The 23,622-nt window shown below is 43.0% G+C and overlaps 1 protein-coding gene across 4 annotated transcripts in view; it reads left to right on the top strand.

Annotated features, from left to right (window-relative positions):
* The window catches only part of LOC147672953 (CD99 antigen-like), a 271,236-nt gene that overhangs the window by 185,302 nt on the left and 62,312 nt on the right, over nucleotides 1-23,622 (top strand). The window contains exons 9-12 of one of the 4 annotated variants that reach the window (XM_086947861.1): nucleotides 11,405-11,425; nucleotides 14,583-14,615; nucleotides 19,888-20,007; nucleotides 20,418-21,663. In XM_086947861.1, coding sequence (XP_086803987.1) covers nucleotides 11,405-11,425; nucleotides 14,583-14,615; nucleotides 19,888-20,007; nucleotides 20,418-20,479 — 236 coding nt within the window. In that variant the 3' untranslated portion in view covers nucleotides 20,480-21,663. Of the gene's footprint in view, nucleotides 1-11,404; nucleotides 11,426-14,582; nucleotides 14,616-19,887; nucleotides 20,008-20,417; nucleotides 21,664-23,622 lie in introns of those variants that run through there. The other 3 variants (XM_086947860.1, XM_086947863.1, XM_086947862.1) reach the window with 3 other exon arrangements.

Here is a 23,622-nt window from a genome sequence, read left to right as displayed (position 1 = left end):
CAGCAGCAATAAGAGACAGTGCGGATCCCCGAATGACCGTTTTAAAGGCCTCCCAGAGAACCGTAGGGGAGGTCACCGAACCCACATTTTCATCGAAATAACAGTCAATAGCCTTCACCAAGTCTGAGCGGAGCCGAGGGTTCCGAAAATGCCAGGGGGGAACAGGGGGAACTCTGTTACCAGAAAGACCACCCACAGAGATCTTAATCAGCAAGGGGGAATGATCCGAGATACCCCGGGGGAGATGACGCACCTCCCGTACCAAGGATAGGGTAGAAGCCAGCATAAAGAAGTAATCTATCCAAGAGTGGCTGCCATGCGCACCAGAGTGGAAGGTATACTGCGTCTGGGTGGGGTGCAGCGAACGCCAAACATCCACCAGACCAAAAGTTTCAGTCATATCATTGAGCCACATCTGGGACTGCGGCAGAACTCTAGGGGGCAGTCGATCACATTCGCCAGACATCACGGAGTTAAAGTCTCCACCCATGATCAGCAGACCATCAGGGAGACCAAGAAGAGTCTTGCCAAGATCGGCGTACGTGGTGGCCTGCAGCCCCGGGGGGATATACACAACCACTAACACAATTGGCTTTCCCTCCCACCTCTCCGAGACAGCAGCATATCGTCCCCGATCATCTAGGACAACATCATCAATCTCAAGGGCCAGGGAGGATTTAACCATTATACCCACTCCCCGAGACCCGGAGGTGAAACCAGCGTGGGCGGCCAATCGGTAGCCCTGACGGTCAAGAGCTTTACAGGCATTACCGATCAAGTGGGTTTCCTGGAGGAACACAACATCAGGGGCATGGCGCCTTATAAATTGTAACACAATGCCGCGTTTAATCCTGTCACCCAAACCGTTGACGTTCCAAGAAAGAACCTGCATCTCACCCCCCCCCCCCCATCCCAGGAAGAACGACCCAGCCCTACCCCCTCCCATAACCACAGATCCAGAATACTTGCAATCAGTAATATACCATGAAAAAAGAGAAATAACAGAAAACACAGAACACAACCAAGTCCCCACCAACCACCCCCCAACCAAGAACCCGTTACAACACCCCCCACCCTGCACCCCTGCTGACTAGAAAGCCACCCCAAACTGCAGTGTGCCTGTCGCCCCATCTGATCTACACAAAGAAACCCCCGAGGAGGAAGGGAGAAACCACCCGTACCCGCACCACCACGGGCACAATCATAAAGCATACAATATAGGTTACTCTGTAAAGTTCACAGTCTCAAGTCGGACCACTGGGGGCCCACGTTAAACCTGGGCCGTCGCACCACCTTCCGCACCGCCGGAGCCTCCACTCTCGGTGTCCTCTTTCGGCAACGAGTCCAACCAGTCACTAGCACGATCAGGCTGATCGAAGAAATAGGCTCGTTCTCTGAACTCAATCCGCAAGCGAGCAGGAAACAGCATTGCGTATTTCAGTCCCAAATCCCTCAGACGACGCTTCACTCCAAGGAACCCAGAACGTTGCTGTTGCACTTGGGGGGTGAAATCAGGATAGATCGAGACAGAGTTATTATCGTACTTCAACGGGCCGTGTTTACGAGCGGCCTGCAGGATAGCGTCTCTGTCCCGAAAGTGAAACAGTCTAGCGATGATAGGCCTCGGAGGGCCCCCTGGCTTCACCTGGGAAGCGATAGGCACGCTCAACCGCAAAAAACTTGCTGAGACCTGCGGGAGCGAGTTTAGCGACAATGAGTTCCTCGACCAGTAAATCGATCGAGGTGGCACCATTGTCTTCCGCCACTCCGACCAAGCGTATGTTGTTCCACCGGGCCCTATTGTCGTAGTCCTCCATGCGTTTGAGCAAAAGGTCGTGTGAGGAGCGCAAATTCCCTATCTCGGATTGTGCCTCCGCCATGTCCGTCACCAAACTCGATGCCTTTAAGTCCAATGCCTTTACCCTCTCGTTCGTCTTGGCCAAATCGGCTCGAATAAGAGTAACATCCACCACCACTGTGTCTATCTTGGACACAATGGCCTCGTATTGTTGACTCATATCGGCCTTGAGGCCTGCAATGGCGGCCAACAGGTCCTGAAGGGACACTTCTGAGGAAGACGACATGTCTGTCTTCGGGTCCTCCAAGCCACGACTGGCAGCGCCGGGGGAACCTCTCGGTTGGGTATAGCGCTCGATCATGTTGGACTGGATCGACTCCCCGCGAGTAGTGGTCTTCCTGCGTTTCTCCGCTTCAGGTTTCGTCGCCATGTTGTATTCAGCACCGGCCAGGGACACCCGGGTGCAGCGAGATGGTGACAAGTCTCGAACCCCAAAAGTCTGGTGTCATGAGAGAGTGCCGCGGGCCACCTAGCCGGCACCAAGAAAGAAAGCGTGCACAGTGAGAGCAGCAGACCGGAGAAAGTAGCAGGTCAGTGACGAGAGGGCTGGAAACCGAAAGTGAAAGTGGCACACCACCGATGGAGGAGATGCCAGGCAGCCGTTGTTGTTGCATTACAGCTCGGCCATATTAGGCAGCGGAGACCCCGGTCGCGTCGGGGGTTAGGCCAGGAAGTTGGAGACGATGTAAAAATGGTCCCCGAGGTCCGATCTTGGCCAAAAAAGGATCGACGGTATCAGTGAGAGTAGCACTTCAAAAGCCCGTCGAAGTGACCAGGATAATTGCAGGATAGATCTAGAAGGGCGGCGCGGGTCTCAGGAGCTCTCTGCTCACGCGACCATCTTGGATGCCCGCGTAGCTCCTCCCCCGCTCCAAATTTAATCTGGAGCTATCAGGCCTGAGTACTGTGCTGGGGGGGGGGGGCCCTTAAGCTCAGAGCCTTCCGCACCGTGGGGGCTGTGGGGTCCTGTGTTACGCCGCTGACGGATCTTTAGTTGTGAGATAGATACACAGGGATGTTGCCTTGAAAAAACAAATTGTCTAAATGTATTTAGAAAAGGTAAGGAACCTAAACCTTAAAGAAGCTACCAACCTCTCCCAAGTAACCCGCAAAATGGCCTGGTCTTTCTGCATCTTCTTGTATGTTTTCAGGCAGCAGAGGCATCAGGAAGCAGCTTGCACCAGCCTATTTCTCCTGTTAGCACCGCCTAAAACAGAACCAATTACTAACCATGAAAGGGGGAAGAGCATGTGGCCTAATAGCCAGAGCTGCCGACTTCAGAGCTAGGGGACCGGGTTCTAGTGTCTGCATCGCGTCAACATCCTGTGATTCTTGGCAAATCACTCAATCTCCCTATGCCTACCATCAATGAATGTGTCCTTAACAGGTGCTCATGAAAAGTGCCGGTTTTGATGATTAGGTGCCAGTGCTGAGCACCGGACACCACCCACTCAAATTGAGCACTGGATCGCATCATCCATGTTATTTGGAGCGAGGATGAAATGGTGGCAGATTTGAGATTTAGCAGATGGGTTTAACCTCGCCCCACTTGAGGTATCTGGGATGTAGAAGTATCTGCTTTCTGGGCTTCAATGCTTCTGTTCAAGGAGCTGGGCAAATCTGCAGTTTTGCAGCGTGAATCTTTCTGGATTCACTATGCTGTGCATTATTCCGCGGTCTAGTGGTTGGGCGCCATCTTCGGATTCTTTTTTCCGCCGTTGGGTCTCGATCGTTGCCGAGAGGACTCCAGAGATTTGGAGAAAAGAAGAATCAAGACTCGAGTTTTCGGAGAAAAAACATTGGAAAAGACGAAGGAAGACTACACCATCGAAAGGACGTCAAAAAAAGGGGAAAATTTCTAGATTCTTCGACGTCCAGAGGAGAATGCGCAATCAGGGGCCCCCTGAACGCAGGACATGGACAACACACCATTCAAATTCTGCCATCATATGTACGCGCAGAAGGACCAACACCCAGTCTGTAACCTCTGCCTGCCGGTCAACCACGAAAGCAGAGATTGCAACGCCTGCTCCGCATTCACCCCGAAGACCCTTCGAGTGAGCGAGAGGCAAAGAATTGCAAACTACACCATGCAGGGCAAGAGCCAACCTCCATCTCTTCGAGACCTGGGACTCTCGACCGACGAGGAGGATTACGCCGCCGAAGAAGACATCGGCTACACGGTCGCAGAGACCGATAATAAGAAGACTACTGAAAAGGTAGGAGAATTGACGCCCCAAAAAGGCCCGAAAGACTCTCGACAGTCCACCCAAGACTCTCGAAAAATCGAGGCCAAGACCCCTAAAGCGCCGACGCCGAGAACTTCGGCGCCCGCAGTGACATCCAGGCCCAGCGGATCCTCTCAGAAGGACTCCCTGGCGCCGAGGGACGGCTACCAACCAAAGTCATCGAAAAGCCTCCAAGAAAAGGAGCGCTCGACTACGAAAACATCTTCGAAGTCGGCGACGAAGGACGCAAGACCAGCCTCGACACCGAAAACAGCGTCGGCGCCGAAACCCATCTCGGCGACAGCTAGCACGCCAAAGAGACCGGCACAACCACTCGGCGCCGAACAGGCGGCAGAGATGGAAAGAAAGAAGAGGAGACTCGAAGCAGAGATGGAGAACTTTCTGCAGCGAAAGAAAGATTTCGAAGAAAAAATGAAATCTTACACAATTCCCTCGAGGCCAAAGTCACCAGAAGTACATGTGGTCGAAGAAGAAGAGGAAGATTTCGAAGTAGAACAAGCGTCGGAGAGCTTGGAAGATCTGGCATATCAGGAAGATGATAATGCCTATTACGAGGAGGAGAGAGATGACGAACAGACGGTGTACCAAGAATCAACATACTCGGATACACAGGAGGTCGAGTAGCATGACGTCGATGCCGCAAGTCCAGAAGAGGGAGTGGACATGTATCCAGCGAGGCCCTCGCCACCGGACGACATTGGGCTCTATAATGAATGCATCAAGAACGCGGCAACAGCGTTCAGGGTCAAGCTCGAAGAGGAATACGCACGCGCTACGAAATTCGTTTTATTTATCAAATTGTTTACTTACCTCCAATTATCCATATTCCGGTTTTTAGCATTCCCCACCCTGCCCCTCCACCGCCCGCCTTTCTGCCCCACCGGAACTCCCTCCACGGACCGCGGCTGTTATCTAGTGGTCACTAGAAAAAAACTGCAGTGTAAAACACCATAATTTTTTTCATATTTGCGAAAGTATGGTGTGAAAGACATATTGTGGCCTTACGAAGAACATTACAGAGGCCTAGAGTCCTCCCATTGTTTACCATTGGCTGGGTTTATTGCCATTCTCATTTGTCTGCTTCTTGTTTGATGGCTTCCTTGTCCATCTTGTGTCTCTTTCTCCCTGGAGCATTGGCATTTCACTTGTGTCCTTCCACTGCTCCCTTTTAGGAGCCTACTTTTGTCTCTTACTTAAAGCAGTACACGAGAGTGCATGTGTTTTCCAGCCGTCTCCCCAATCTGCTTCTCTCACTACTCCGTGATCTGTGTTGCAGTTTCACACCCAATTTCCTTCTCTCCCATCCCCTCCGTGGTGAGCTTGCCCTCTTGTGCTTCTTTCCCCACATATTGCTTTCTTGCCCATGTGTCTCCCATGCTCCACATTACTCTTTCTTGCCAGTTTGCTCTTCTCCCCCAAACTCGCCATATTATTGCTCTTCTTGCCTGCCCAGCTGCTGTAGGCAACGTGTTAGTGCCTTTCTCTCTTTTATTATGCAGCACAGTATTGGAGAAGTGTGGCTCAGGGGTTAGAGGCGGCAGACCCGGAAGCTGAGATCGGCCCTGGACCAGGGTTCAATTCCCCGCCTCGGCGGGTCTTGGGCTTAAATTCCACGGTCTTGATAATTCTCGCTCCGGTGCCTTCTCGACTCACGGGTTCACGCTCTGCGACTCTGGGCAATAGCGTGCTTAATCTCCACAACGGCCCCTCGCGGCGGGATGCCTGGCTTTCACATTGTGGATACCCTGCCGGGGCCTCTCACAGTGGAATACCAGGACGGGTTCCCTAAGCAAGCGCCAGGATGCCCTTTGGGTGACAGGTTGCGCTATATAAGTACACCTACATTTTTTTTTTTACATTCAGGATGCTATATAGCATCACTAGAAACCATTGGCAAAGCAGTAGCCCCCGAAATTCGAGATTCATTAGCTATGCCAGTGCTCCTTTTTTCCCTGAAGTGGACAGTGCTGTGCTGAGATGCATGCCAATCTGTCTTGCTTAACTTTGCACTCAAAATTAGACCAATTGGCATTGCCAGAGCTTTTATCCCTTTAGGATCACAATGGCACTCGGTATCAGTCTTGCTCTGCAGCCAAGAACTTTTAAATCCCAAGCCAAAAACACTAGGGGGCTCATTTATGAGGCTGTGCGTCACTTTTACGCCGCCGGTGCGTCACTTTTTGTGACGCACCAGTGGCGTAAAAAATGCGCCTTGTTGCGCCATATTTACAAAGTGACGCATCTAGGTAGATGCGTCATTTTGTAAACCCCTGCGCCACATTACACCTGCGCCAGGTAAAATGTATGCAAGGGGGACGTATTGACGCAAGGAAGGGTCGTAGATTTCACTGAGTCACTTTAAGGACGCGGTTGCGTCAAAATCTTGCGCCTGCCTCACAGCAGGCATAAGACTGACGCAGGCCCTTTCACATGGGGCTTGCCCCATGTGAAAGGACGCATTGCTGGAGCTGCGTCACTTTTGTGACACACTCCAGCAATGCGTCACTTTTGCGCTTACAGATACGTCAGAAATACTGACGTATCTGTAACTCCTTGCGACATGATGCGTCATACATTAAATATGACGCATCAGTAATGTCGCAAGGAGTGCGCACTGAGAAGTGACGCAACGCTGCTTTCATTCAGTGATGCGCCATTTCTCATAAAAGAGGCCCTGGGTATTTTATCCAATGGCGCTGATACCCCTTAGCGGTGTATAGCTTTTGAAACCTTCAGTATGTGAATGGGACTTGGGCTCTGTCACTGACCTCCCACCTTGAAGATGTTGAATTATCGCAGAATTAACAAATCCTGAAAAGTGTTAGTGAAGGGCACCAGAGTTCCCAGGTTTGAACCTCCTCAGACCAGTTCCCCAAATTTTTCTAACTGTACAAAAATAAAAATGTTAAGTAGAACAAAGCACAGAGAGGCACAAAGCAAGTGGCATATAATATGCCAGGAATGATAAATCTTCACAATCTTCCATGTAGAAACTTCTTTATTATTTTTCAATAAGATGAGGGATATATATAGCCACAGCCAAGGCTGTGCCTCTCTGTGCTTTGGTCTACTAATGCTTAGTTATTTGGTCTCGTGGCAGCGGACATCAGAGGTGGGCATGCACTCTGTTAATGATTTGTTTGAGTTACATCTAGTGATTAAAGGGCTAGTGCGGCTTTAATTATCTCTTGCTGCTATTCTTTCCTGTTAAAAAAAATAAAAATGTGCCTGCTGTGTCCCACAAAGACAGGTCTTCGAAGCACAAAATAAGATTATGAAAGGGAAATCTCTTCAGCATTGCCAGAGCAGCCAGGCCACGCCATACAATCACTATACCTGTTAGATGTTGCATTCTGTCTTCAGAAGTTGTCTCCAACTACCACTGATCAGAAAAAATGACTGAAGGGCAGATGCTAACTCAGACAGCAGAGATATCTCTGGTGTCCTTGAGTACAGTTTGCCTTCTTATGCCCTATCTGACATAGAGTACTTCAATGCTAATTTAATTTAATGAATGATGGCCTTTTGTATTCCTCTTTTGCCACATGTTTTCCTAAGGACAGGGGTGCTGGAGGAGTGTGGTATTGGTCAGAGGAGCAGCCCTAATGGCATTGAGACACCGTGGTTCTAAGCATTGCAAAATCACAGGCACATGGGAGACCCATTCATAACAGCCGCCACCACAGCAGATAAGTTAGATATAGGATGAAGAAACACACGTAGGGTCTCGCGCAACCAAGGCCGTGTAGATGCAGGCAGCAGCATCTTGGCAACATATGAATATCCTAGAGATAAAGAGGATTGGTTTGGCAGAGTAGGCAATTCAACCCTGTGTACACGGTTAAGGGTTACAAGTTCTAACCGATAACGCAGTGTTACACGTTAATCTCAACTAGCAGAGCGAGATCTCAATAGGTTTCTTCAGTCAAGCACCCATCATTAATAATTAGCTCTCAAGAACATCATCCTCTTGGTTTCCCAGCACATGTCAAAGGAGCACAAGTGCATTGCAAACCCAGCAGAGCCATAGGCAATGCTCACAAGTTAACATTAAATCTTTGAAGTTTTGCAAAGCATGTTCACACACTAGGGTCCGCCTAAAAAAATCTGTTTGAGAGAAGAAAAAAAAAGTACAATTACAAGACTTCGACACTAGACAATCACAAAAACGGTTTTGACAGAGCTCTGTGGATCATTTGGCTTGGTGCATTTAAATGCAGTTTTCATCTCTGATTCCACTATTTCCACAGGTAGAACAATCTAAGGTAATAATAATCGCCCCAGCACACCCATGGGCCAGGCAACCATGGGATTCAGACTGGTTGAACATGTCCGCCACACCTCACAAGAAACTGTAGATTGTAGCCCATCTTTTTACCGTACCAGGGAAAAGTCACACCCCCAGGATCAAAGCTCATTCATTTTGGTGGCTTGGCTCCTAAAATCTTAAAACTTGCTTACCTAAATCTTTCTCACATGTGTGGATATACGTATAGATATCTGGTATATAACATATACTTGGTATGTGGAAATGGTTTCTTTCATGGTGTCAGTGAGAAAACTTGGCCCCTCTTTCTGCTTCAGTACTAGAAGCAGTATATTTGCTTCAATTGGTAAAAAGTCATTAGCAGTTCATATCTAATGGGTACATGAATCAAGGGCCTATACTTATCTTAAAGCTAAAGGTACTAAAGGTACATGTTATTCCATGTGCCAGTTATACCTTTTCGTTAAGTGTTGCCTTGATCTTTTCTATGCCAATCATGCATGCTCGTTGTTAAATATTCAAGCTCAGATGCTCCTTACTATGTACCTCACAATGTGCACTTAACTTGAATATTGTGTCATACTGTTTACCACAACCTTTCTTTAACCGAACACTTACATCTTTCCTCGGCCACCTTCCACTAAAGGTTACGTTTGTTTAGTTACTGCTTCACTTCATCTAGTTAGCAAGATCTGGGCGCTCACAGTTTGTTAATCGTACTTAAAAGCAAAGGGATAGAGTAGGTTTATGTTACACTTAATATTTATTTCAAAGGTGGTTTCTATTTTTTGACAGTAATCAAACCATTGACTTGTTGCTGTTTTTCACAGATCCAAGGTCAGTAGCAGAAAGTGCTTCACATCATTAGATATCAGACGAAGCCTTATGTAACACTAAAATTAAAAAGACTGAAACCACCAAGACCTTGTTATGCATTATCCACCAACTTTAGACAAAACTGTACTCAAGGCCCAACTCCTTGTTAGAATTATGCAGTGCTCTCCGTTATGTTACTCTGTGGCCAACAAAAGTTTATTTACCAAGCCTACTACACATTCCTCATAGAAAAGTGTGACTTCATTTTTTAAATCTTTTTATATTTCATTGTCTAACATCTGTAAGATAGCAGCTTGGTCACCACCCCTTTCTCTGGTCATTATCGTGTAGGTATTCAGCCATGTAAAGAAAATATATTGAACTAGGAAATATTGAAGAATATTTCCTTCCACAGCACTATGCATGCCCACCTCATAAGGTGAGAATACTGCCTTGCAATTGGTGCACAACATGTAAATTTAGACTAGGCTCTCTTTCAGAAGGAAAGGAAATAATATACAGCAAATGTTTTGCAGCTTAAGAATTTACTAGATTCCCATGAAATCCTCCTGCTTTAGGATGAAGAGGAGTATATCATTTAGTCTTTAACAGTACGCTTCACACACGATACGCTGTCAGGAAAAATGCAATCTGAAGATGGCCCACGTGTTGGAGGACATTTTCTTCTTCTAGTTTGATGCCCTTGTGAGTCATATTGAATACTCATATGGCCAACACCCAACAGCTTAATAATAAAATGTTTTTGTGAGCCCTGATTCTAGAGAGCGGAAGGGTGCACAGGAGTCTCAAACTGCAAAACTGTTGTTACAGGTAAGTAACATTTCTACACCATTTTGTTGTATAACTGACCAGTGGCAATACCTAGGTATAGTGCATTGATGGAGTTTAGACCCTTCGCCGCTACTGCTTTAATCAAAAACAGCAGCACCGTTAAGGTGCAAGTTCATTAATGCCTTCGTAATAAAAGCTGATTTAAAGATTTCACAGAATGTGGTCTTTGTTCTGAAAGGACTGGATTCTTTTATCTGCATTCTGACAGCACGTTACCAATACTATATGGTAGGTTCTAATGCTGTGTTACGGTTAGTGTGTCCATAAAGGCACATAAGGGGGTTTCAATGAACAATTCCATGATTTTGATTTTAGAAAGGCTTCCCGCACCATGCAAGGGTCACAGAGTGAATCTGTAGCAGCTGACTGCTCATTTATCGACAGTGAATCTAGGTCTTATTTTAAAAGAAAATATAAGATCTTTCTAAACTGCCAAGGGGCAGGCTGTGTTCATACAGTTTCTCTTAATTTGGGCAACAGCTCGCCAAAACACATTTTTACACTTCGCTCATCCAGCTTTGGCGTTTGTCAGAATATATATCTGCGCATGTAGTGGTTGCCGTACAAAGCGGACTGGGTTTTTGAATTTGATTCAATTCTGCTGCATTAATACAGTGATAGCCTGTCTGTGTTAGCAATATTAGCCCTTAATTAACCCTTTCTGGATAACCTGTGCTACAAACTGTGCTTTGTGGCATGCACACGCGTTTCATTGATAGCAATGCAAGTTGATGTGTGCTGAAGTTCGCTACTGCAGGCAATACTGGGCTGGTGCTTCGGAGGAGTCATTAATGTTTCTGTAAGAAATGCTTGCAATCCCAGCATAATGCCTTTACACTTATGCAGTTTTGAGCATTCCGGGACCACATTGTAATTAAAATATTGCACAAATCGCAGCTGCTTGTGGATTTGGTGGTTAAGCAGCTTACTCTCCAGATGTGGTGAGTTCACGGCTTATGTACATAAGCGTGTTATTCCTAGCAGTGCTTTTAAAATGCTTGTACAAATGCATAAAATGTTTTTTTTTGTGGTAATTGTTCTAAATAATTACCCCTTTAAGTTGCTTCTTGGTAAATGATGATTTGCTGCATTTTTTTGCCCTAAATATTACATATGTACAATTGAAGCAGAATTTCCGGTATACATTTTATATATTAGGAAAAGGGGTTGTTCTGGGAAGTGGGTACCAAACTAAATTTCCTTCAGTGTTCAAATGAATGAACCCATTCTTGTCCTTCCCGATATTGCTGTAATGTAACGCATATTGGAACTTCAATCTGGCCCGGTGAATTGATGCAGCAGATTATTATTTACGCTTTGCACAAAAAGCTACAACGCTTTCTGCTTTATTTCCCTTCACAGGCCGTGCATCCGAGCCGTCTGGTAGGTTTTATGTTTGCCACCAATGTTGTATCTCCTTACTATCCCAATCCTCTCTTGAATGGCCACCAGTGTCATGTGTTTGTGTATCTGTAGTGTCTGTCTCCACTGGTCCCATTAACATGTAGCACATTTTGAGGTGGGCAGATTTGTCCCCTTTTTCATTACTAACACCTTTTTCCCACACATAAGAATGATCTCAAAGACATATAGACATCACGTCATTTTACGATCAATGTTAAAGAGCCTATTCCCAATTTAGATATAACCATAGCAGTCATTTTTATACATTAAAAATGTAATCATAATTCTCAACTTTAATTATGTGCACCTTTTTTTAAATTTAATTATTTTTGACTACATCATCCTAGGTGGAACTAGGCAATGGTCTCATCAAGGAGCCAGCCTTTATACCTATTGAAATTGCCCATTTACTAATGTTTAATTCCCATGGACTGTAGTGCTTCTATTTTCAACAAGGAACCCTAGAATGGAGAACTGACTCCATAAGGGGACTGCTGGAATATATTCTTTGTCCAAGGACAAGAATATGGTAGGGCGAGAATCCAAGCAAGTAATAGAACCATACATCTCTTGCCTATAAACGGTCTTGATGTTCTTCAATTTACCAGCTACTTGCTGAGCTTGTAGCCATTAACTATATTTAAAAAAAAACAGGCAGTATCTTGTATCGTTCCGTTTCTGAGCTCAGAAAAACAAACCGAAGAGAAACATAAAAATGATTACTGTATATTAAACTTACAAAATCAAGTTTGAATTAAACACCACATGTTGCATTTTGTTTTGCTGATAGGCTGGTCACCAAAATATCCTTGACCAAGCAGAACTGATCATTGTATGTGCTGCCGCAGTTGCTGCTGTTGTGTTGCAAATGACACATGGGAACATATCTCACCTTGGTAATGCCCCTTTTGCCACTGCAGGAGTCTATTATTCCCCCATTTTGGCTGTTTTGTATCTAAAGGGGAAAAAACCCTTTTTGTCACACACCTTGGGAAAATGGAACTTGTTCTAGATAGATGCTACTGGTTGCAGAGTGATTTTGCGAAGGAGAACTTATCTGGATCTTAAATGGTCCTCAAGGGTCTCAATATTACGGGCGTCATATCCGGCATTTTCTGCTGATTTAACCCATTAGAGTGATGCAAGATTTCTACCCACTCTGCTTGTTGCTTACTGAAGATGATGTCTAGGGCGATTACTGAGTGGAACACTTGGATAACATTTTTGACTCTTTGATGCCGGAGTGGTTGATTTGTCACTTGCAACTGGTGTGAGATAAATCAAATCAATCCAGTCACCTGTTGAGATGAGCTCAAACATACCCAATTTAATCCCCACACGGGCTCAGTTTATATGTTAATTGAAGGGCACCCATACACCACACCGACAATGAAAGGAGATGGAGGCTTCCTTGTGATTTAATCCGCTGCAAACCCAAATACCATCTGCTTCAGGAACTGTTGGAAAGTTGCCCCGGTTGTATGGCAGTCTGCAACAAAGAGGCAAGTCAGGAGTCGTCTTTAGTATATTGTCCCAAAAGGAACAAATGGAAGTTCTGAAACTCTTTACCCCAACTCCACCACACCACCTGTCAATCACTATCAACTTCTTGCACATGTGGGCACGCTGGTACAAACCGCTCAGCACCTCGATACTGTGTCATGACTAAAAACCTTTGTAATGTTATGTAAAGTTTCCTAACACGCTATTTGCAAGATGGGTTTGGGGATGGATGTTAAGTCTCGAAGCAACATTTCTTTAACGGCTTGCTGTGAGTTTCCATTATATTACAGTCAGGAGTGGCCAGTGCAGGTAAGATCGGTGGGGCGGGGTGGTCCTGTCGAACCCCACTCCCCCCCCCCCCCCCACCCAACCGGCCCCCTGGCTCTCACCTGCACGGGCTGCTCCTTCTTACATCGCCTCATGTGTAAGCACACAGATGAGTGGCAAAGGGACACGCCAGCAGGATTCATATAATCGGGAGTTATCCCTTCTAGAGTACATCCGTTGATAAAGCTACTGCTGACGAGTTGCAACAACTCCTTTTTGAACGCTCCAGCCTGACTTAGGAGCCTGGCAGTAGGTTCCTGAGCTATCACATTGCTTTTCTCCATTCTCGTCCAGCATGGAAACGACTGGTATTCCTGCCTGGTTTAGCTCTGTCAAGGCTCAGCATTGCTATCTCTTTGTAGAAATTCTCTTGGGGTTTAAAAGTCTTGTCTTGATGGACCACACTTCCCAATCCTCTTCTGCAACATACGGTACAGCTGTTTCTTAGTAGAAATTACAAGCTCCTGCCCAATTTAGCATTCTGTCTTTTTGAGAACTAGCTCTCGCAAAGATTTGAATGAATTCATTCTTGTCTTTCGACAAGCAGCACTCCGTAGCTGCGAGCTGCAGAGTTAATCAGACCAGCAGTTGTATTCCTTGATATGTTGCTCAACACAACCGAAAAATATTCACACTGGCCGTTGGATTTTTCTAATTTAGGATTTAAAAATAACTAATATTTTATACAGCAGGAATTGTCAGAATTTTATTTTTGCACTTTCCTTATTCACTCTTTCCAGTAAAAGGTGGCTGAGCATAAGCTATTCATTTAGGTTGGTGCCCTTTTGATAGCGGGTTTCTACATTTTTCCTAAATTTGAAGACAATAAGAATGATTTCAGAAACTCTCTGGGATTTAGAGAGTAGTGGATTTCAAGTTGGTCAAAAAGTCTGTCGACAACTTTTCAGAAACTGAGGTAATTTATGAAAATCTTGCAGCCCTCTAACTGCTACATGTTAATGATATATCTAGTTCACATGAGCAATCTCTGCTCTTTTCTTCCCTCTCATAAACATAGTGATCAAATGTCATCTTGGCTTGCACTAAATTCACTCTCCTTTATTGGAGTACTATCTTTTGCATTCATACAAGTTTTGTCCACTTCAGTATTGTCATTACGTTGCACCTAATTGTGAAAACTGTCAATCAAGTTTCTGTACCTACTAACATGCATTGCTAATATTGCATGCCTAGCATTAGAATACTGCTTCAAAGGTGAAACACCTATTTTTCTGGAGAGGTAGGACTTTTTACAATTTCTACTGAGAGTTCTTGAAATTGTAACAAAGATTCTCTTTACTTACAGGTGATGGGCAGTCTAATAATGCCAACGCTGAAGGTAAGATGCACCGATGTGGAATAAATATTCTACTATCTACAATTGTTTAAAAATGTTTTATGTGGTTTAAGTTCTGGGATCTTATAAGCATACTGTAGAACTGTATGATTCATGTGCTACCACACTTCTTTCAGAGTATGGGTGTACTTTTCTGATAATCTAATTCTCCAGTGTCTGTGGTCATTGTTTTTGTTTTGCGCGTTGCATTTAGTGGTATATCAATTTGGATAGTCAATCTCAGTTAAAATGCACAAATGTGTTTTGTAATAGATTATATTTTATAGTAGCTGGCTGGTTCTGTTCTGGATCTGTGTACAGCATGGAGCATGTGGGTGTATTTCCAAAATACTTAGCTTTTATTTCATTCTGCTATGGGGCGCAGTTTGTCCCTTGTTGTGGTGGTTGGTCAACATAGAGGCATCTTTGCATATAATGTGGCTTTACACAGGCATGAGTGGGATACTGATTCCTTCTGAATTGTCAAATGTAGATTGCTAAAATTATATACATAGATGTACTTTTTAAGGAGGCCAATCATACAGCTTTAATGCCATGGTGTACGAATTATGGCACATGGTGCATCTATTATGTCTCCATTTAGGGTGAAGCATGCATATAGCTTGTTGTGAGCGTGCTGTTAATATGGCAGTTCTAGGCCAACTACATGGCTTGAAGCCGAGTAGTGCATGTTGTGGTGCCAGAGGTTGTGTCTAATGTCTGCCGTGGATGGAAGATAATATGTAGGTTTTGGGAATTCACATTGACCACAACCAGGACGGCTGCCTTTGTGTTTGTCTAGGCATATCTGTGCAGACCCAGATTTAAATGCCATTCTCTTTCTACAATGTTTAGTTGAGAATTGTGCCCTTTAATTGAGGTAAACTCTTCTGGATGGGATGTTAAAGCGGCATATGGCTTTGGTGTTGTTGGAAACATAGTATGCCCGGGGGCTCTCAAATGTGTTTATTTTATTGTAGTGCGAGGTGTGAATCAATCTTGATAAGGATTTACACGTGATTTAACAAATATATAGATTTAATATCATGCTGTTGACTTAACTATGTAGCTTTGATACCCTGATCCAAATTTTCTGATTGACTCACTATGGGCACACTGATCGGTGCCACTTTAGATTTATGAAGTTGTTGTACCTATTATGATCTGTTTGTTAAATTATTGTGAGGCAAAATCATACACAGACATAAGAAAGGGCTTACTAGTTTAGATACATGAATTTCTCAGCAGTCTTTTTATTAGGATAAAAACAATAAGTATTAAATATGTAAATAAAATATTACTTCCCCTTTCATGCGAAAAAAGTGCAGATGATGTTGCAGTGTGCCCAGTGGAAATCAAGTCATTGGCTACAGAGCCTTGACAGACTCTCCTCCTGACGCAGAACTGCAATGTTCGAGGGGGTTTCCATGCAGTTATTAACAGTGATGGAGTGTTTGTTGAGCCCTTGCGTTTTTCCCTCTCTTCAGAGAGGTCACTAGGGATCCTCAAGAGCCAAGATAGTAAATGAGTTGAAGTGGATTATTGAGAGTTGCTAAGTGGGAGGGTTTCATCTGAAGAGGGGAGCTGTTGTCATACAACAGGAGACCTAAACCATGGAAACTAAACATTGGCAACGTATAGGGGTAATTTCTGTTTTGAGTAAACAGAAGCATCAGATATTAGAAACAGATCAGTCTCCCAGACATGCCCAATTTTGATAAAGGTGCCCAATAGCAAAGCACATAGCAAGTTGAATCATCCAAGTGGGCTAACTTCAAAAACACCACATTGATATAACTGTCTTAGTCAGATCCTAATTTCAGGTCGTCCAGCCCCTCTGAGCAATATACACAAAGACCATGTTGCCCCAATCTGATAACACCTTAGCAGAAATGGACGACCAGCTTTTCTGAAAGCAATCTAACTCTATCCACTTAACAGCAGTTGTACCTGTCCGAAAACTCCCCTACCACTGCTCCTTTGCAGAAGAATTATCTGTATCACCTGGAACCTGTTTATGCAAGGTGGCTATATCAGTAGCCAGAACCGGTCATAAGACACGTTGTTGCACCATTTAAGGCAAGGTGCACCATTTTCCTATCCCTTTCTGCTTACACACGTGTATAGCATTAATGCCTTAATATAGGGCTAGGAGAGTAGGAAGGTGGACCATGTCCTGATGAATTCCCCAGACCTGTTGATTCCTATCAAATAAGAGCAGAAACATTTCAACATCAAACTAAGAGTTTGCGCTGACTCTGGAGTGCACTGTTCTTACTCATGCAACAGTTAGGTATCAATAAACTAGTTGTACAATTAACTATCCCTCATAAAATTTAACTAATTGGGTCCCCAGCACTTCTCCCTAAAGGAGGCATTTACATCAGCCAAAAAAGTGCTACAGGAGATCCCAATGTGTGGACTTTTGGGAACCACAGTGAGGAGGGCACAATGATGAAGCATGCCAATTTGGTGGGCAAGGGCCTTTGTCCTTTTTAGGGAACACTTCAACTAGGGCATTCCAAGGGCAACTTCTCTTGGTGTTAGAGGAGCTCAGTACAGTCTTTGATTTAATGTAGCTGGTAATTTTTGTGTTGACATGTTGATAGGACTCAATAGGAAAGGCAGTGTTGGGAAGTCACATCACATCTATGCCACTCCTAAATGGAGTTGTGATATTGTCAAATAGTAGAGCACATGAGGGAAATTGATGCAGATTTAGGTGCTGATATCAATTGTGGGGTAGACATATTGATTTAAATTTAAGGCAAGTTAAGTGATTTTTGTTCTTGTAATATTAGATGTCAAATTAAAGAGAAAATTGTTTGGTGAGTTACAAGATTAGACCTAGTTTATTTTTTATGAATTCTATGGGGAAATGCAACTTTTATTTAATTGTTACCTGATCTAGTTAATTTGGATGCAACATCCAGAATGGAAGTGCAAGATATCTCTCTCTCTCTCTCTCTCTCTCTCTCTCTCTCTCTCTCTCTCTCTCTCTCTCTCTCTCTCTCTCTCTCTCTCTCTCTCTCTCTCTCTCTCTCTCTCTCTCTCTCTCTCTCTCTCTCTCTCTCTCTCTCTCTCTCTCTCTCTCTCTCTCTATATATATATATATATATATAGATAGATAGATAGATAGATAGATAGATATCTCTCTCTCTCACTATATATATTTATATATATATATACAATGTGGGGTAAAGCATTAGGGAGCTCCACACAGTAAGACTGAAGTTCAGTAAGTACCTCACCCACAATTACTATTACAAAGGCTGACTGCAAATACCCACATATAGGATATGCATTTAAAGGCAGGGTCTTCGGAGCTGCTTCCTATGGTGATGTTATAAATGTAAATCAAAGACCCTAGTCACAGTAGACAAACACCACTTAGGTTGTCAGCTGTGACCACGGATCCTGGCGATCAGACAGGAACACACAAGGCGGTAACAGCAAGGCAGTAGAACTAAATACACAGCCACAATAGACAAGGAGGTAGCAAGGAGGAGTGCTCAATGAAAAAGAAGGGAAACAAGGACGCACTTGTCAGAAAGCAAGTAACAAAGATACAAGGGAACTAGACGCAAGACAGAAGAGCAGGAATACCGCAAACTAGGGACTGAAACAGAGTTAATGGGAAGAAAAGCAGGAACTGGAATCCAGGAAACAAGGAATAACTAAGGATCAGGAGTCAATGTAGCACTGAAGACCGTTCTAATTCAGGAACAAGGAATTCTATAGCTCAGGTCAAGAATCAAGGTAACAATGCAGGCAGTTGCTAATTCAGAAACCAGGATAGATACAGCTCTTCAACAGGATAAAGTAAGGGTGTAAGCATGTGTTCCTCCTTTAAGTTGGTCTGTTTTTTTTTCATTAGGTTCATTCCTTTTTTGTAATACAACACAGTTGTCCAGTTAGCTTTCATTGATGGTTGTCCCCTTTTTCTTAACAACCTGCCATAAAACATGATAAAAAAAGAGTGGAAAGGCTTTAAAAAGTGATAAATGGAAATAAAATATCTACCTAAAATATCTAAACAAAATATTTCCATATTTCAGCATTCGTTTGGTGTATAGTTTTATTTGTGTTGTTTTGTATATCGTTTTGAGGTTGGGGTCCCTGACTTCCAAAAATAAGGCTGGGGTCCCCGGATTCAAGTAATGATTCCGAGAACTTCCACAGAAGTCAAAATCTTAAGAAACCTTGATCTATGAGGTTGAAGTCCTAGTTTTTTTGTGGAAGTGATTGTGCAGATGGGCCCCTCTTAATCGTTTATTTGTGTTTGGTGTAGTGAGTGGTCTGTCTTCGTAGTCTTAAGGATGTTAGGTATGTCTATCCGATTGCTCTAACATGTTACTCAATGTCCCACTGGTACAGACAATCAGACTAGTCATCTCTCTGCATAGCTGTGCCATGTTGTTTGCTTTTGTTGCCTGAAAAAGGTTGTGCTGATTTTGAAACTATTTGAACAATCTTTGTAGGTAGTATGGCTTCAGAGAGAATTAATTTTAAAGTTATAATTAGACTCTAATCCAAAGTCCAGTTCCCAGTGGGTACTGGTAAAGCCAATGGTCTCAGTCAACGTCCCTGGTCTGTGAGTGCACTCAACACCAGAAAAGTGGGTGCTGACTCAGTGCTACATCTGTCCCATTAACAGAAACAGAAACCAGTTGGGACTGTAACTGATTTCTGGAACCTATCTGACTTGGTTTGTCCAAATTGGACACCATTGACTGTACCCATGTCACATGTGACTAAAACGCCAAATCATAGAACTGAAGATGCGACTTTGGTGGTTGGAGTCTCTTGTTGTTTGGGTGGTTGGTTTCTGAGCTTGAATTTTCTGATGTACTATACTACATTTTATTCTTGGGTATTGGAACTTTGACACTTGAGGCTTAAGCTCGCCTAGCTGTCCCCATTGGCTCCCTAGGTTTCATCTTTAGACAGACTTGGCATAAGGTCCGCCCATCTTTATCAAGAGTCTTGGCAAGAAACCAGCCTATTGCTAAAGATCTGATAGTTGTCCTGAGTGTAGCACCATAAGGTAACATATATCATAAGATCAATAATATTAAAAAAGCACAGATTTTATGTAATGTGCAGTGTTATAGTGCAAGCTACTATGGGTACTGCGTCATAGCACATTTTCTTTGAATGCCATATTGAGTGGATGGGGGTAGGCTATCAACCAATTGATAGCAAGAATTTGCATCCAATTTGAATAAGCCCTCTAATTTGTGCTCGTCTTAACTGTTCTTTTTAATTTCCACAGAACAAAAAACATCTGTAGTAGCTGGAATTGTGAGTGCGGTGGGAGTGGCCCTCATTGGAGCTGTGTCAAGCTTTATTGCCTACCAGAAGAAGAAGCTTTGCTTCAAAAATTCAGATGGAGGTAAGTTTTTTTTAAAGAGCATCTTTTTGCTTTAAGTGGGTCTTTTAAAGGTGAGCAAGATACAAAGTTTATTTTCTTAAATGAGAGTCTAATTTAAGGAAAATAAAACTTTGTGTACTCATGCTGTGAAGAAGATACTGCTTGGAGTCTTGCTTTGCTAATTATTCCATCAAATGAATGGATGAGTCTTTTGGCGGTGCCTGGTCAATGCAATTGAACTGCAATATCAATACATTGAGGAACAGAACATGGATGCTTCTTGGTGGAGTAGCTTCTCTTTTTCCTTCTATGCATCCCTTTTTTTCCAAGGCTGCTATGCTACTACATGTCAGTGACATTGGTAGCTTTGCAATGTGGAACTATGCATTTTTATACAAAGTTTCTCCTCGTTCCTTCCTTGTCCGGTCTAGCTTTTCTTAATAACCTCTTGTCGAGGTTTTCAAGACCTGGCGGCACACAGTTTAAAGTTTGAAGTTCCACCGAGCTGCGTATCTGGAGTATGTGATACCTCATTGGGCACAGAAGAGGGAACTTCATTCATGTGGAAGCATGTCTTCTGCTCCTGCCTGATGACTGGATTTGAACTGGACTGTGGATTCTGGGCATTTTGCAGGTTGCCACCATACTACCGTAGAGACATTTGAAGGAACACATTTTGAATCGTATTTGTCTGGCCTTCCGTGTAGATTGTTTTAAAGTGCATTCTTAAGGTACAAGCACCAATTGAGGAGGTAGGGACTCTAGCAGCTGCTTCATTATAGTGTAGGATTAGTTTTAAGTGTATTTAGAATCAAGTACCTCCAACTTTACTAACCAAGGCGTTTCTATGACATGGTAGGGCATTGTGAAAGTGCTTTTTGTGTTATTTACTTATGCTCTCAGCTAAGTCCTCATTATAAGTAAACTCGAAGAGCATCAAACCATTAGTTTGATGTAATGTAAGTGGGTAGTTATTGCCATCTGTTGAACAACAGTGGAACAGCACATGCCAGAATATCACTACTCATGTGTAATGTTATTACAATTGAGTACTGATGTTATTTTTATTATTGCAGGTGAGTTCAAATGTCAGGAGTATAAAATAAAACCGTAATGTAGAGCACATTGTAGAACTCCAAATCTATCCTATGGTTTATATTATAACCAATGCATCATTTTCTGCCAACAGAGGAATGACGGCCTCAAAGGGCCAATAAGAGGCTACATGGCAAATTCCAATGTAAAGATGCATTAAGGCACAACCACAGTTGAAAATGACTGTCTTTGAACGCCTTGGTTGAGAAAATGTATGCAGTATTTTGCCTTGTAAAGATAGGCTAATAGCATAAGTGATGCTCAATTTAATGACTTGCATTTCAGTAAGTAAAAAAAAGGCTTACACTAAAATATTTTACATTGCATGAAGGTCACCTTTTTATCCAAAAGATTTTAAAGCAACAACTGCTTGACAGAAATTAGTACACATCAAATATAAAGGCCTTTCAAAATGTGTATTTATTTAATAGATGTAATAAATTGAGAAAGGTAGGTTGTGGTGGAGAAGCTTGGAAAAGAATGCAAAGTGAAGTCTGGTGACCTGAAATTGTCTATACACTGATTACTTACTACATATTATCTTTGACTTTGTTTATAAAAAATAAATGCCTTTATATGTGCAGTTTGTTTATTGAGAGTTTGTCCTTTACCTTCATATTTTAGTACCCCCCAAAAAATCCTACCCTCCACACAAGCCTTGGACATGAATGTAAATCTTACACAGAGATAATGCCCTCAACTTTATAAATCTAGTGCCGCTTGGTTATGTATGTCTTCCTTTGTATAACCCAAATAAGTGAAGGAAACCCGTGAACTAAGATACTTAATGTGGACAAATCATAGAGGTTCAAAATTAAACTTTGTTTTGAGGTACCCTTTTTGTGATTTATATGGGGTAACAAAAATAACAAAAAATGGACATTTATAGAAGTCTAGCTTTCCCGTTCTTACATCTACTCCCAGGAATGTCCAACATGGCATAATGTAGTCCAAAGAAAAACTTCAGTATTCAGACACAGTTTAGTTTGCCAAACAAAACAAATGTCAAGTGTTTCACATTAAAACCATTTAGGCCACTCCAGTGCCATGGAGAGGTAAGTATGCATCTGGATTTAGTGATACTGGATGGCCATAGGTGAATAAAGGATTTGAAGTAGAGAATTATGCAAGTCACATACAGAAACAGACACAAATGTGTTTGCAGTCCGGATATTGTTCTCAAATGGTATGCTCAGTATCAAGGAAATGGCAGATGGAGAGCGGAAACACCAAAGCAAGGGTGGAAGGGTGCAAGCAGCTTGGCCAAAGCCAGGACCAAGTGAAGACCAAAGCAGTAGAATGTGGATAATTTCCCCATTGAAGGTTAAGGGTGCTTAGGGCACTTGCACCAGATTAGAAATATACAAATTGAAGAGAGTACGTTTATCAAGATTAGAGGCTGCCAGAACAGACTAATTTTAAGCCAGTTGAGAATTTCTTTTCCACAGTCTTCTGAAGTGGATTTGAGTGGATGTTTATCTTTCACACCAGAAGCAAATTCCTTAGATTTGGACTTCAGACTTTGTTGCTTATGTTCTACTTGTATAGTATTATTCCAATTGTGTACCTAATGGACTAACATTATAAGGGTCTCCATACACTGGAGTGTGAAGTTGTCTCTTACTTTGTGTCTTGAGCAAGTTTTCCAACACACTATGAAAAGGTTAAATTGTATAGGTTAACACATTGAAAATTATTGTACATTTTAAAGACTCAGCCACACGTTATGACATTTTCCCAGAACTGTTTTCTCCTGCGGATTGCACAAGCAATTTCACAGAATTTTTGTATTTAAGGAATTATCAGTTTGAGCACTTTCATGATGTGATTGGTATCAACACGACAGGCGCAATTCAAGCCCCTGCATGCTATGGTTTAATATTCAAACAGAGTCCTGGTTTTACAAGTGCTTGTAGTGATGACAACTAATTGCATGGAACCACAACAGAACTAGAGACCTTAAAAGAGGTGACGACTGGGTGCTTACCTGGTATGTGCCATTGACTGCTTCCCTCTTCCTTTGAATGGAAGATCATTAGATATGTGATCAATAATAAACAGTTTTTTGTTGTAAGTTGTTGCTTGGTGAGCAGTTGTGCAATTTAAGTTACTGAAACTCTGCTAAAGTGTTATGACTTGTTTATTGAGAAAGGCAATATATTGTGCTGAGTGTCATATATACTAGGATCAAAATAAAATCCACAGGAACAAGTCGCAGGAAAATTCAAACGAAATCTAATCAATTCAGGAGAGAGAAAGAATAATTAAAAGACAAACTCAGAGAATCTAAAATGAATAGATCCTCACTGCTGTTTCCTAAGAACAGTAAGATAGAAAATAATCCAACAAACACATTTCTTTTTAAATCCCTAAATGTGATGAAGCAGTAGGTGGCAGAACAATTATATAATTTTTTTAAAAACATCTTGTAGGAGCCGTGGGCCAGCCACATGGAGATGTGTGGTAGCAGGACAGGGTAGAAACTGAACCAGCACAACCTTGTTTTCAACATAAATTCATGAACACAATATAAAGAGGTTC

This window comes from Lissotriton vulgaris, assembly GCF_964263255.1.
Source record: "Lissotriton vulgaris chromosome 8 unlocalized genomic scaffold, aLisVul1.2 SUPER_8_unloc_1, whole genome shotgun sequence".
Taxonomy (NCBI): Eukaryota; Metazoa; Chordata; class Amphibia; order Caudata; family Salamandridae; genus Lissotriton; species Lissotriton vulgaris.
The sequence above is the reverse complement of the archived record's forward strand: the minus strand, read 5'-3'. Positions and strand labels throughout refer to the sequence as shown.